Source organism: Lissotriton vulgaris, chromosome 7 (genome assembly GCF_964263255.1).
Source record: "Lissotriton vulgaris chromosome 7, aLisVul1.2, whole genome shotgun sequence".
Lineage (NCBI taxonomy): Eukaryota > Metazoa > Chordata > Amphibia > Caudata > Salamandridae > Lissotriton > Lissotriton vulgaris.
Window position 1 is genome coordinate 562737787 of NC_141695.1, and position 13912 is coordinate 562751698.

Sequence of the window (13912 nt, forward strand, 5' to 3'; positions counted from 1 at the left end):
GGCCAAGATCTGAAGGCCACCATTCCGGGGTCCACATAAGAGGAGCATCAACAAACAGCATCACTTCTGTTTTCCCTACATTGCATTGCAGGAAGTTGTTTACCATCCACTGGGACAGAGCTTGCATTCCAACAGAGGCGGCCCGTTGGACCGTGGTAGTAAGTTTGCTGAATGGAAAAAGGAGCTGTGTGTCATCAGCAGAGGAAACGGGGATGAACCCGAAAGTCCTTTGGAGACTGGCCAAAGGGGCGACATAGATCTATAGTAATATAATGAAGAGAGAGCCCAAACATTTGAGGCGGGTAATCTCAGGAACCACAGCACCCATCACAACACATAATACAGTGTTGGAAAGGGCAGTTGCAGCAGAAGGACATAGGCTATGCAGACGCCCACCATATTGTTGTAACTTCACCAGCTGGACCCTTCCGCACCCACCCCTCTCCCTCCCTCCTCCTTGGTATGGTCCGCACTGCTCCTTAGAGTGCGAGTTAGAACGTTCGCGGTGTGAAAGATTAGCCGCCAAGCTGGAAGCACCTGTTTACATATAACTAATAAAAATATACGAAGAACCTACCGGGAGTGGTGATTCTTTACTACATTCTTGGCGACGAGGACGTGGAGCTGAGCCAGGGTCAGTTAGGTGCATTCCCCCTGGATGAATTTGATGCTTGTGCGGAGAACTGAAGTGAAAAATGAGGCTCGCCAAGCGATGAATGAAGATCAAAGGTATATGGTCAGTAATCGAAGCTGAGCCTGTGTCAGTGAGGGTCTAAGAAAAGAAATCTGGACGCAGAAATCTGGAATTCACCCAGTCTACAACCCGATGTGTTGCCATTAAGGGACGTGAGGCTAGGAGTGAAGCTGTGAGAGCAAAGGACGCACGTATAAAGGAGGAAATATTCCGTTCCTGGCATCTATGAGGTGATTTCCCTAACAGCGCCGTGTCCCCTCCGTGTTTCGAAAGGATTTGTGCACAGGCCGTGAGAAGCAGGGAACATCCTTCAGGGAGAAGATGTCGCAGATCTTGCTCCGAGGAACTGCTGAGTCGACGACAGGAAGTTCCTGTTACTTAATCCTGGAAAAAGAAAGAGGACTTTGCAGCCTATTTCCCTTTCTGGTGGCCTGTGGGAGAAAAGGAAGAAAGGAGAAAGTTAACTCGGTTTCCCTGTGGTGCCTCTGGGAAACGGTCACGGAGTGGGGAAGCAAGACTCAAGACAATAATAGAGGGATTCATCTAAGTACATGAGGTGAGCTTAAGAATCTGCGTGTGGAAAAAGGAGCTAAATAGACGCTGGTCCGAGGCAGAGCGCTTGGTGATCGTGATTTGAGTGAATGACAGCACAGGGAAGCGGAGATCTCCTACTCACAGTATTATCCTGGGCGAGTGAATTATAACCTCATAGAATTCGGGAGTTTTCATGTATTATTGGGAGGAAAATCATCCGAAGGGGACCCAAGCTGAATTTCAAAGAAGCGTAGGGAGCCTTTAAAACACGGTGAGGAGCGTTATGTGGAACACAGTGTTTTAGGAAACTTAAAAGACTGAACGGTGGCAGAGCGTACAGCTGTGCGAGGAGACAACTGAGGAACAAAGAGAGTAGCGAACCTTTGTTTCCGTGATTGAAATTAAACTGAGGCAGCACCGTCAGTTGTATGGAGTATCTGTGAAGATCAGGAGAGGCAGTCGATCTCTGGTGCAACGCGCGAAAAGGAACTGAGGCAGTGCTTTGAAACAGCGTGCAGCAGCTGTGTGAGGAGATAAATGAGGAACAAAGAGTGTGGCGAACCTTTGTCTCCGGGTTTGAAATTAAACTGAGGCAGCAACGTGAGCTGTATGAAGTGACGGTGAAGATCAGGGAAGGCAGTCAATCCCTGTTGCAACGCGCGAAAAGGAACTGAGGTAGCGCTTTGAAACAGCGTGCAGCAGCTGTGTGAGGTGATATATGAGGAACAAAGAGTGTAGCGAACCTTTGTTTCCGGGTTTGAAATTAAACTGAGGCAGCAACGTGAGCTGTATGAAGTAACGGAGAGGGTCAGGGAAGGCAGTCAATCCCTGTTGCAACGCGCGAAAAGGAACGGAGGTAGCGCTTTGAAACAGCGTGCAGCAGCTGTGTGAGGTGATATATGAGGAACAAAGAGTGTAGCGAACCTTTGTTTCCGTGATTGAAATTAAACTGAGGCAGCAACGTGAGCTGTATGAAGTAACGGAGAGGGTCAGGGAAGGCAGTCAATCCCTGTGCGATAAAATACTGAGGCAGCGCTTTGAAACGGCGTGCAGCAGCTGTGTGAAGTGATATATGAGGACCAAAGTCTGTTGGGGACCTTGGTTTCCGTGTGTGAAATTAAACTGAGGCAGCACCGTGAGCGGTATTAAGTATCGGTGAAGATCAGGGGAGGCAGTTAACTCGTGCCACTCGTGAAACGGAGCTGAGGCAGTGCTTTTAAGCTGTGTGAGGAGATTTCAGAGGAACAAAGGGAGTGTGGCAAACCTCTTGTCCTGTGCTGGAAATCGAACGGAGGCAGTGTGGTGAAGCTGCGTGAGGAAATCTCTGAGGGGCAAGGTGCGCAGTGAACTCTAAGGGGGGAGTCTTACTCAGATTTGAGGAAGAGCATCTCATGTGAGATACGATATCTTACGAGGATCCTTAACTTGTGGTGGACAAGGATCAGTAAGCTACAGGAGTTGTGAGCAAAGCATATTAAGGGATCTCAGTGTAGTGCAAGTAACTAGACCTTACCACCAGAGCCCCGATAGAAAAGCACGAAACATAAGGAGGATATTAGGATAAAAGCATAGAGAACTCATCAGAAGAGGCACCATGGGAAAATTATCGCATCCTAAGCTATTAACTAAGAAAAAAAAAGGATTGGTACCGCGGATAAGGAGGAGAGGAAGATGGGATGAGAAAAAACGCATAGCATTCGTCATAACCATTTCTGAGGAGAAGGAGGTACCCGTGGTAAAAGAGAAAGGGGAAGAAGAATGGACAAACTGTTGGGAAGGTGGAGAATGGATAGCGAATATTAACAGTGAAGGGAGAGACTGTAAGGACGCAGAAATAAAAGGTCGGCAAAAGGACTTGAATTATGCAAATGTACAAAATAAGCGAGAAAGAAGTGCCAAAGTACAAAGGAGAAAAATATGCCGAGAGAGGGGAGATATCGAAGTGGTGAGAAACAGAAGCGAAGCAAAACTGAGGCATATCATCAATAGAGGTGGAGAATTTAAGGGAGCTGTCGCAGATTCAGAGTCGCAAAGTACAGTAATGGACAAATACAGGTGGAAGAGTGATTTGTCTTTAACTATAGGAAATGAAGTGAAAGCAGCAGACGCAGGTGAAAACTTGATATTGAGAGGAAAAGAAGAGACAGAGTGGTATTACATGAAGAGAAGTATGAAATTTAAGGTGAATAATGCAGAAGAGGTGGTTGCAGTACAGGAAGGGATGGAACGAGGGAAATTAAGTAGAATTAAAAATCCCAAAGGTTCTGAGTCCAAGATAAGGTTGGCTGTAAATAAAAGTAACCCACTTACCAGATTGGAGAATTTGAAGGTCAACACGTATCCATCCTTAGGCCTTGAAGTAAGAAGAAGAAAAGTCTGGAGGAACAAAAAGAAAACAGAAACCGTGATGGTCAAGCGCAAAATAAAGCAGAATATTTCTGAGGAAAAGGATGTTGGAAACAAGATGAGGAAGAACTTTGTGAGAATGAACAGGGAACATGATATTCTGGAAGTAAAGGAGGTGGTTAAGGAGGAAACGTACGGGGTAACACAGTCCACAAGAGTAGTGGACAAACTTTCCAAACCAATCTGCCTCAAGATTAAGAAAGCGTGGAGCTTTTCCGCTAGGGTTGTTTACCAACTCCGACCGTATAAGAGACCTGACCTTCACACGAGCCTGGGAAGAGGAAATCGTCAAGGAGGGTGTGAGAATTCACTCAAAAACGGACCAAGCCAGTACCCTAAAGGTCCGGTTGGAAGAGTCTGGTGGCTCCCAGAAGGCTGGGAAGAAATTGTGTTAGGGTTTACTAAGGACAAGGCCAGATTTACAAGGTTGATCCCGGGGGCGAAGTTGGAGGGAAGTCTAGTCCCCGAGGAGGCTTGTACAGGAGGAAGTACGGGAAGCACAGGCACGGCGTGCCACAAGAGAAATTATGTGGGACACAACGACAAGGAGACCAATGAGAAGGAAACCGGTCACAGGGGCAGGGTCAGAAGCAGTGAAATATGGTCCAGGAAACTTCCGAAGAAAAAATAAATAAATAAATAAATAAATGAATAAATTGTTCAAAGGGATCTATGCTTGCCAGCAGGGTGAGGAGGTATGCGGAACGGAGGACTTGAGCATGTCAGCAGAGTACATTTTGGTCGAGCGGTTCCTGAGGACATTAATTCAGAGTACCATTAGGCATCAGTTCCCTTTCCTAACCCTCAACTTAAACCAAACATGGATGTGACACAAGCCAAAGGGAACAGAAAGGAGGGCAAAGTTTGTGCTCTCAGTTCGAACAAAAGCATCTTAGTGTACGGAACAGTCACCCATTCCGTGGAAGGGATAAAGCGTGGCTAGGGACCACGTGGAACTATCAACCCTATCTCTCAGCAACTCCGCCGCGGGAAGCGGTGGTGGTCATCACCACGATGACGGAAGTAGCCAAATTCAGAAGAGAATTGGGAGGCTGTTACCTTTTCCCGGGACAACTGGGTCACTAAAATAACTGACTTTTGAAGTGCAAGTATCTCCTATCTTACTAGACAGGCGCCTAGTTGGATTTTTTTTCCCTTTCTTTCAGGGTAATGTGTAAGGAGCCACCTGTCTCCTGTTTTGGGGTTCAGGTCTCAGCGTCTATGTTGTTCTTCATTTGCAAGTTCATGGGGGTCGCCTTACCCTGACTCCCTCCTTCACCTTTCAGTCCTTCCTGCTCTGGTTTCTGGCGTAGTTCTTTCCCCCCCCCCTTGTTCTCTTTTCTTTTCTCTTCTCTTTTTGTCTTTTCTTTTGGGTCCTTTCCTCCATTCTCTCCATTCTTCTCTCCCCCAGTCCCCCAGCCCGGGGCCCTGGGATCTCTTTCCCTTGTTCTCCTTAGGGGGGAAGGTGTGTTGTAACTTCACCAGCTGGACCCTTCCGCACCCACCCCTCTCCCTCCCTCCTCCTTGGTATGGTCCGCACTGCTCCTTAGAGTGCGAGTTAGAACGTTTGCGGTGTGAAAGATTAGCCGCCAAGCTGGAAGCACCTGTTTACATATAACTAATAAAAATATATGAAGAACCTACCGGGAGTGGTGATTCTTTACTACACATATACATTTAAAAGGTAAAAGAACCGTGCCAGCAAAGTAGTCCCTTGTGGGCGTGTCTATGTTGTGCTGTGGGCGAATGCTGGTGGCGTGACAAACACTGAGGGTGTGTGGTATGTTCCGCCCTTCATGCCATGTCTCATATTGTGTGCTGTGGGCGTGTGCTGGGGGAGTGGGCTTGTGCGGGGCGCGGGATTATCTAGGGACAGTCTGACGTTGTCAGTCACTGAAAGAAGAGCGGATTCAGTGCTGTACCTGGGCCTGAACCTGGATTGGAAGGGTTAGATTTCTCCCTGTGCTTTATCTGTTGTGTTAATTTCTCCCTTTTTAGGCCCAAATAATGTATCTCCTTTCAGGGCTTTTGACTTTGTTTTTGGCCTTACATCCTTACTTTCTTTAAGGCCATTCTTCCTTTTCAATTTTGTAAGCTGTTTGCCTTTTTTGCTGGTGATGAGATTAAGTCTATATCATTAGATAGCACTGATATTTCCAGAGTAAATGTCAGGACGCATGGAATATTTATGTTCGTAACTATGTCCGTGTTTGGATATCTTTTCATTAGCGGCTCTGCTTTTATCACTTTGCGCACCGAGGTGGATTTATTCCCTTCGGCCTGCTTGGAGGTGGTATCTTTGTGGGTCTCTACTATCACCTCCTTAAGGGCTGCGTCTAGTGAGGTTTTGGTAGCAGCTAGTTTCTCTTCCACAAGGACTATCTCGCTATTTATCATGCCCACTGCTGATTTTAGGTATTTTGTAATTGGAGTATTATTTATGCTTTGGCTTTTTGCAAGTTGTGATAGTTTCCTTTTACCAATTTTTATCTTAGTTCGTGATTAGGGGAGGCGCAGATAGGTGAAAACAACACAGATGGTCGTTTTACCAGGATCTTCAGTGGGCACGTTTCTTTTGCAAAACCAAGGGAGATGGCCCTGCCTGGCCCCTTCCATTTGCTGATGGGCTCAGATGGGCCCGCCCATGGCCCAGACTTCACCCGGCCGCGTCCCGCTCTGTGGAAGGATTGCTGTGTTTAAATAGCGCCTCTCTGCACGTTGTCCTTGTCACGGGTGGACTCCCGTTCACCTAACGTCAGCAGCGGAGGCTGCTTGTCAATACACCAGAGTCAAGAGAGTGTCCACGCTAGGGGAGGGCAGATGTGTTTAAATAGCTCCTCCCGGTGCGTTGTCCTCGTCATGGGTGTGCAGGGGCATCTGGAGTTGTAGTTTGGTTGGTGTGCCGTTCCCCTCACCGCCAAAGCTGAAGTTGTACAGCCGTTCACCTCATGTCAGCAGCTGAGGCTGCTTGTCAATGCCCCAGAGTCAAGAGAGCGTCCCGCATTGCGGGAGAGCCGCTGTGTTTAAATAGCGCCTCCCGGCACGTTGTCCTTGTCACGGGTGGATAGGGGCCTCTGAGAGTTGTAGTTTGGTTGTCAGGCCATTCCCTTCACGGCCTAAGCGGAAGTTGGACAGCCGAGTCAAGAGAGTGTCCCAAATAACCTGTATGGGAGGTCAAACTGGCCCACAGACCACGGGAAGGTGCTGCAGTGGCCCAGACTTCATCCTAACTTGCAAGTGCCTAGGTGCCAATATTCATCAAACCAGATGTCAAAGCGGCACAATATTTTTAGATGCCAATGTCGATGTTTAGTGGACATTCATGAAGGGGGTACTGAGGCGAATTGGAGTTGGTGAGGTCTTTCTAAAATTAATCACAGTACTGTATACGTATTTGATACCCTGCGAACACTGTTGATCAGACTAGCTTGGACTGGGAAGCAACCGAGGCTTAGATGGGAAACACTGACCTTGCCATACTCTGCGGTGCGCCTAGGAGCCCTGATCACTAGTTGTATTATCGAGTAGCGCAAGCCTCCCATGCATATGGCTGGATACATGGCCTGGAGGACTTACCCTACATGCATATAGAGAGGGATGCAGCAGATCCTTACACTCTTCCACAGATCCTATATAAGCCTCCAGTCTGATGACATGGCATTCTAGACTCCTTAAATTCCACTACAAATGAGTGGCGAAAATTATTAAAGACTCAAGCGTGTGCTCACAGTATTCACCACTAACACCACTAGACTGGTGCTCTTGGTTCCCAGCTGGAAGAGAAAAGGATGTGCTTCGTACACTGAAATTGCTGGGTATACTCAAGTTGGGACATTTTTACCAAGATGAGCTCGTAAGCAGGAGGGACGACTTGACTAAAGAGAGGCCTGCTCTCTCGTAATTGGACTAGTTTCAGTATCTCAAAGTTAGACATACATGGCATGACTTACTTGGCGTGACATGCAGGAGCCAGTGGCAATGTCTCTGCTTACGCATATTATACAAGCAGATTCCCCAGCGAAGTTGACAACCATACTTCATTCACTCTCGCAAGAACCCAAAAAAACACAATTTCCTAAGACCTGTCAAGAATGACAGAGAGATCTAGATCTGATTATAGATGATAAGAGCTGGAAGTACTGCTGTGATGTTACAAAACATATATATTTGAATGGTAGACACCAATTAATACACTTTAAGTATATCAGTAGAGTTTAATATACTCTCAACACATTGTTTCACTACAGGCTGTGAGAGACTGCCTGATGCAATCGTTGTGTGAAGCAGGAAGCTGGGTTCATACACGTGGCATGGCAGTGTCCAGATATTGTGTCATTTTCCTGTGGGCCACTGCCTGCCCCCAAAAATATTTTCCCCAGGATTTGCAAAGGGGAAGGGGTCCCCTGCATACCCCTTCCCATTTGCCAGTGCATTACCACCCTCTTGAAGAAGGCTGTAAATTGCAAGTGTTTTTGCGACCACAATTGTGGTCGCAAAACTTTGTTACATAGGGTAGCAAGTCGTAATTAGGAAGGAACACCCTTAGAACACCCCTTCCTAATTGCAAGTCACAAATCCTGTTTAGCAAGTCGCAAATAAATTGTGATTCGCTAAATTGGGCTTGTACTTGGCCCTGTAGGTTTTTGCATGCGCAAATGGGTCGCAAACCTGCTTGCGCATGCAAAAATGGGTCATTCATCTGGCCCTATGTCAGCAATACATGATTGGGAAAGAAACAGGTGAACCTAAAGGCGGGAACAACAGAGCTGGAGCACTAACGGGAAGTACCTGATACACTGCATTGGCTGCTTTCCAAGGTTGGAAAACTTAACTTGTGCCAAAAGTTACCTCCACCAGAGACACTGTTTGTCCCTCCTGCATTCTAATTGACTCAAGACCAATACCATGATTAACACGCCTACAACACATGCTGTAATCAATGCACAAACCGAAGATATGGTAATGTGTAACCCTGGGCTAAGAACTACGGTACGCTTGCGTAGTTTGCAAAGTTTGCGCAACTTTGCACTACGCGAGCTGCACGTAGCACAGTGCGAACATGCATAGTGTAGCGTAGCCTAGTGCAGCGGTCATTTTTTGCTTGTTCACGGTCCTCAACGTCATGTTCGCGACCGCGAGCAAGCAAAATGACATCCCAGTGAGATTCTCAACGTGGGGAGGTCAGGTTTCTCATTGCGAGTGGTTGCACATGCATGCGACCACTTGCGATGAGAAAACTACCAGTTCGCGTTGAGAAAGCTGCCACTCGAGTAAAAATCTACTCGAGCAGCAGAAAACGACGGCTCGCACTGTGCAAGATGCCGTTTTCAATGACTGCACAGTGCCGGATGCTTGTCCGCACTGTGCAATCATTGAAAACGCATCTTGCACAGTGCGAACATGCTGCTACGCAGCTCGCCTAGTGCTACGTGAAGTTCGCGTAGTGCGAAGTGCACTTCGCGTAGCGCTACTTTGCAAACTGCACCCACCATGTGTCCAGACAATAATGATTTCTCGCCTTGTTTGTTTTGTATGTCACTTTATTCCATTCATACCTGAACATTCACTGTATCATTGCTAAATACCATCTGTACAAGTCAATAAATGAAATAAAAAAATAATACATAAAAAATTACCAGTTTCAGTTGAGAAGGGGATTCACTATCACCACTTACCCTTGACATATGGTATTAGTTGTAGTTTACTAGCATGTTCTATGTGAAAGGTCATAACGAGTACTACTTCTCAAATTATTATGTTGTACTTTCAGAAATACCAGTCTATAAACATCTGAACAAATATGAATATTATAAGCAAATGCAAAAAATGGAGCATTATTTTGCACCCACAGTAATATTGGATACCGTTTACATGCATAGACATAACCTAACTTGCATTTTAATAGATATAGAAAAGAAATTCAAAGATCAAGTAGAAGATAGACGTAGGGGGTTAGTTGTTAAGTCTGATAACAACAGCAATAATTCAGAGTGGACCAAGGAGTAGTTAGCTCACAAGGCTAAGGAAAGTTATGGTCCTATAGCTTTAGATTAGGAACAATAAGGAAAGCTTTGAATCCTTCATGATATGATATTTGTGAGACAGAGTGTGTGTGATCATATCTTCCTAGAATATGGTCCTTGGAAGAGGTTTCTGCAAGAGTCGGTAAGAATGGTACCAGGAGAAAATCTAACAGTAGGAAAAAACGTGGAATAGGTGCTTGTGAAGTTGGGGGAGATATATTTGGACCAATGATACCTAGTCCAGGGACGGTATTAAATGACATCAAGATTAGAAGGTTATTGACTATTGTGGATAAGTCGCCTGTCAACACAGCTCAGCCTTTGATGCTCATAGGTTGAGAAATAGTTTTGATAAGTCCAATGGTAATGCAAAACCGGTCAGTTGTACGCTGAAGGTCTGTCACTGTTGCACTTATATACCTGATAGAAGTACATATTTGAGGGGATATATTGATAACATCACTGATATACATCATGAGATACAAGATCTGACAGCTGAAGGACTTTGGGATAAGACTGGAAAAGATTTGGTGCAGTTGGAAGTTGGTTTGCAAACTTTGAAAGTGGAATTTTTGGATACATCTTGAAGCCAATAATAATTGTTGTGATCTGTATTATCATATTGTTAGGAATGATAAGGGCACACAAGTGGCACAAGGTGAGGCAAGAGGAGAAATCCTGAAGGGAAATAGTGAGAAGGGTGGAAAGACTGCAGGAGAGTCATTCTGAGAATTTGAAGTGATTGGAGGAGTTAAGACAGAGGAGATTAGCTTCAACATCTGTTTAGATCGGACTACTAGGTGGGGATTTTGGAGTGTTTTGTGATAACTCAGAGTAATCAGAGAGGGGAACTGATAGAGTGGAGATTTATTTCATTTTTAGGGGGTATCATAATCTCCTATAGAGCGCACCTACATAAAATCATTTGATGTATTAACATGAAGTGTTAGAATTGTGAGATGTATTAACATGGAAACGTGATGTATTTTAGGCCACTGAATAGTACCATTGAGATTCAACGTAGAAAATGAATGTACCAAGCAGAAAACTTTAACATGAAAAAAGGGTGTTGTGCAACTGACAACTATTCATTTCATTTCAAAGACCTTTATTTCGATCACAGATCATAAAAGATGCATAGTATTTGTACACAGTAAAAAAGATTAAACATAGTGTGATCCAATGATTAAGAACATTTTAAAAAAAGAGGGAACATAGGGTGCAATAAAAGCAGTAAAATTTTCAGGGGTGCTATTATATAACTCTTTTCAGCGCTCGATTCCGGATGAACCACATAGAGGTCAAGAATTTAGAAAGGGCGTAAACCACAATGGGAGAGAGGTCTGACTTTAAAATTCTATAGGCAGGTTGAAAATTTCTAAAGCCCATGTTCTTAAGTAGCGGGACTAGCCAGTATCTTCTGCTCCTCTCGTAGCCCTTGCAGAAGAAGACGGCATGAACATCGTCTTCTTTCTGGTGAGCGCACACTGGGCAAAGTTCTGTGGTGGATCGTAATTGCCATGACGCTGTGAATGAAGCTAGAGGGAGGCATCCATACCTCCACTGTAAAAATAGTTTTCTCGTTAGTGTTGGGGAGATTGAGTCAAGGACGCTTTCAAGATAGTAAGAGTCTTTCACTTTGAGGAACGAATGTGTCAAGGATCCTTCTCTCGTGGCATCGATAGCTTTTGTCAGCATCAGTTCGTAGTAGGCTCTCACGAGTACTTTCTTTGGAGTCTTTGCACAAGAGTTTAGGGGATCCCTCCATAGTTCCGGGAAACCTATCTCCTCAAGCATTGTCCTGACATAAGTCAGCCACGGAATTCGTTTGGCGTTCCTCAGCTCTAGAAATTCCTGTAATTCCTCTCTGTAGCTTATAAGGTCTAGGCTACACCACAGGCGTCTCCAAAAGGTTAGCGGTTTGATTCCCAGCTCTTCTGTTATAGATCGAATTCCCAGGTCTAGTCTGAGGGGGAGTAGGGGGGTGCTCTGGGGTAGAGCGACAACCTGTCTCAGGAATTTGTTTTCAATTGTCTGTAGTTTTGGGAGTTTGGAATGCCCCCACAATTCACCCCCATATGTGACACCCGCCCGGGCCTGGGTTTTGTAAATATGGATAATTGGGGATAGTGGACGATAAGAAGATTTATTCGCCAGACGCATCGTGCCACCCGCCAACTGAGCCAGTTTGATGGTCACTTTGGTCTGGTGAGTCGTCCAGGTTAGATGTTCGTTTAAAGTTATCCCCAAGTATTCAATATTATGCACACGTTCTAATTGGACAGTGCCTAGCCTGGGTGGGGCTCGGTTATGGGGGTTTGGATTTAAGATCATAAATTTAGTTTTTTGTGGGTTGATCTCCAATCCACGTTCGGAGCAAAACTCCAGAAAGCCATCTAAGATGCGCTGGATTCCCATAGGGGATTTAGACAGCAGCAGGGTGTCATCTGCAAACATAATTGCTGGCACCCTGCTGCCTGTCAGCTTTGGAGCGTCGGTGTTGGCAATCCTGTTTAGGTGGGCAACAACCCCGTTCACAAAGAGACAAAACAGGGTCGGTGCGAGGACGCAGCCCTGTCTCACTCCTCTGCGAACGGGAAACCTTTCGGTTAGCTTGCCACCTTTGCCACACCTTACGCGAGCATAGTTGTTGCAGTGGAGTCTCATCAGGATTGCCAAGATATCCCCAGGGACGTTTAGCTCCTCCATGACCCTCCACAGCCTCGCTCTGGGTACCAAATCGAAGGCGGCACGTAAGTCTACAAAGATGGTATATAGAGTGCCGCCCTCGATTACAGCTGTTCTCCAGTAAAGTAGGTTTAACCTGAAGATCTGATCTATGGTCGAGACACCCTGCCTGAAACCTGCCTGATAGGGGGACAGGATGTCCATCTCTTCTATCCAGGCCTGTAAACGATTCAAGATCAGTCTACCAAAGAGTTTCTGGGATATGTCGATGAGACTAATAGGTCGATAGTTCGAGGGAAGCAGAGGGGATCCCTTTTTATAAATTGGAACCACCTCAGCTCCCCTCCAAGTATCGGGCACCTCCATTCCCCCCAAGATGGCAGCTAAACCTTTTATGGCATCTCTCACTTCTTTTTCATTGAAGGGAGCTCCAGTGGCACTGGGTGTGTGTGTTATTATGTCAGTGTTTTGATCCCCCCCTCCCTCCGCATACAGGGCTTCAAAGTGACTGTGCCACACCAGAGGGGATATATTGGGCTCTATTGCGGAGGATAGGTCCTCCGTGCCATTCGCGACTATACGCCAAAATTTGCGGGAATCTCTTGTTGTTAGTGCTTTGGTGAGATTTTCCCAATAGTCATGGTCCCATTCGGCCCGGGCATTCTCCAGGAGAGTTTTGTACGCTTTTCTCCTGGCACGGATTTCTTCTCTACTAAGGCGTTCTTTTATGGCATGTAGCAGGAGGGTTTTAGCTTCCCTACAGGTGGCGTTATACCAAGACGTCTTGGGCGTGGGACCTTTCCTTTTCCCAGAGGAGAAAAATAGGTCCTCTTCTAAGGAATTAATCATATTGGCATGTATTTGTGCAAGCTTATCTCTGCTAGCATTATCTTGAACCTCATTCCCAACCTGGAAGGCAGTCTCCAGGAAGGGGATGATCCGTTCATATAGGCGGGGTATCCTGTCTATGCTGTTAGCCAATTTCTCCCACTTGACTTTCCTCCGATTGTTTTCTATTAGGAGACCCTCCTTTTCTTTGCCTGATCCGTGGGGTGTAACCTCACCCCCGGGCAGGGAAAGAGTCAATTCCAGTGCGTTATGGTCACTATCCATTCTTTCAGTGACTTGGAAGTCGACTACTGTTGGCCACATAAATAATTTAATCATTATGTAGTCCAGTCTAGATTCACTGCCAGTTTTGTTATAAGTATGAAGGCTGGGTATATCTGGTCTACAGCGGCCATTGCAGGCCCTTAGACCTAAATTGAGGGTAAGGGCAGTTATCTGTAGGGCCAGGGGAGTCCAAGCCCTCGGCGGTGGTGCCACCGTCTCTGGGATGAGCCAGCATGAGTCTTCCTCGTGGGAGGGACCATCACGCAGTCCAGGGAGGGGTTCATAGTGGCAGTTAAAATCCCCTCCTACCACGCATGCGAGTTCACCTGGGATGTCTTCTAGTAGCCCTGCTAACTCATCTACAGTACCTGATTCTTTGTGCATTGGTACTGGCCTTGAGTAAATATTAATAACTAGCAGCTTCGTGGAGTCAGGCCACTCAAGTAGAACAGCC

The 13912-nt window shown here is 46.1% G+C and overlaps 1 protein-coding gene across 1 annotated transcript; it reads left to right on the top strand.

Moving 5' to 3' along the window:
• The first annotated feature begins 401 nt into the window (after nucleotides 1-401).
• LOC147702034 (uncharacterized) lies at nucleotides 402-4265 on the top strand. Its single transcript, XM_086929395.1, has 2 exons — nucleotides 402-729; nucleotides 2314-4265. The coding sequence occupies exon 2, from the start codon at nucleotides 2823-2825 to the stop codon at nucleotides 4263-4265; it is 1443 nt and encodes a 480-aa protein (XP_086785521.1). The 5' UTR covers nucleotides 402-729; nucleotides 2314-2822.
• Nucleotides 4266-13912: the final 9647 nt, after the last annotated feature.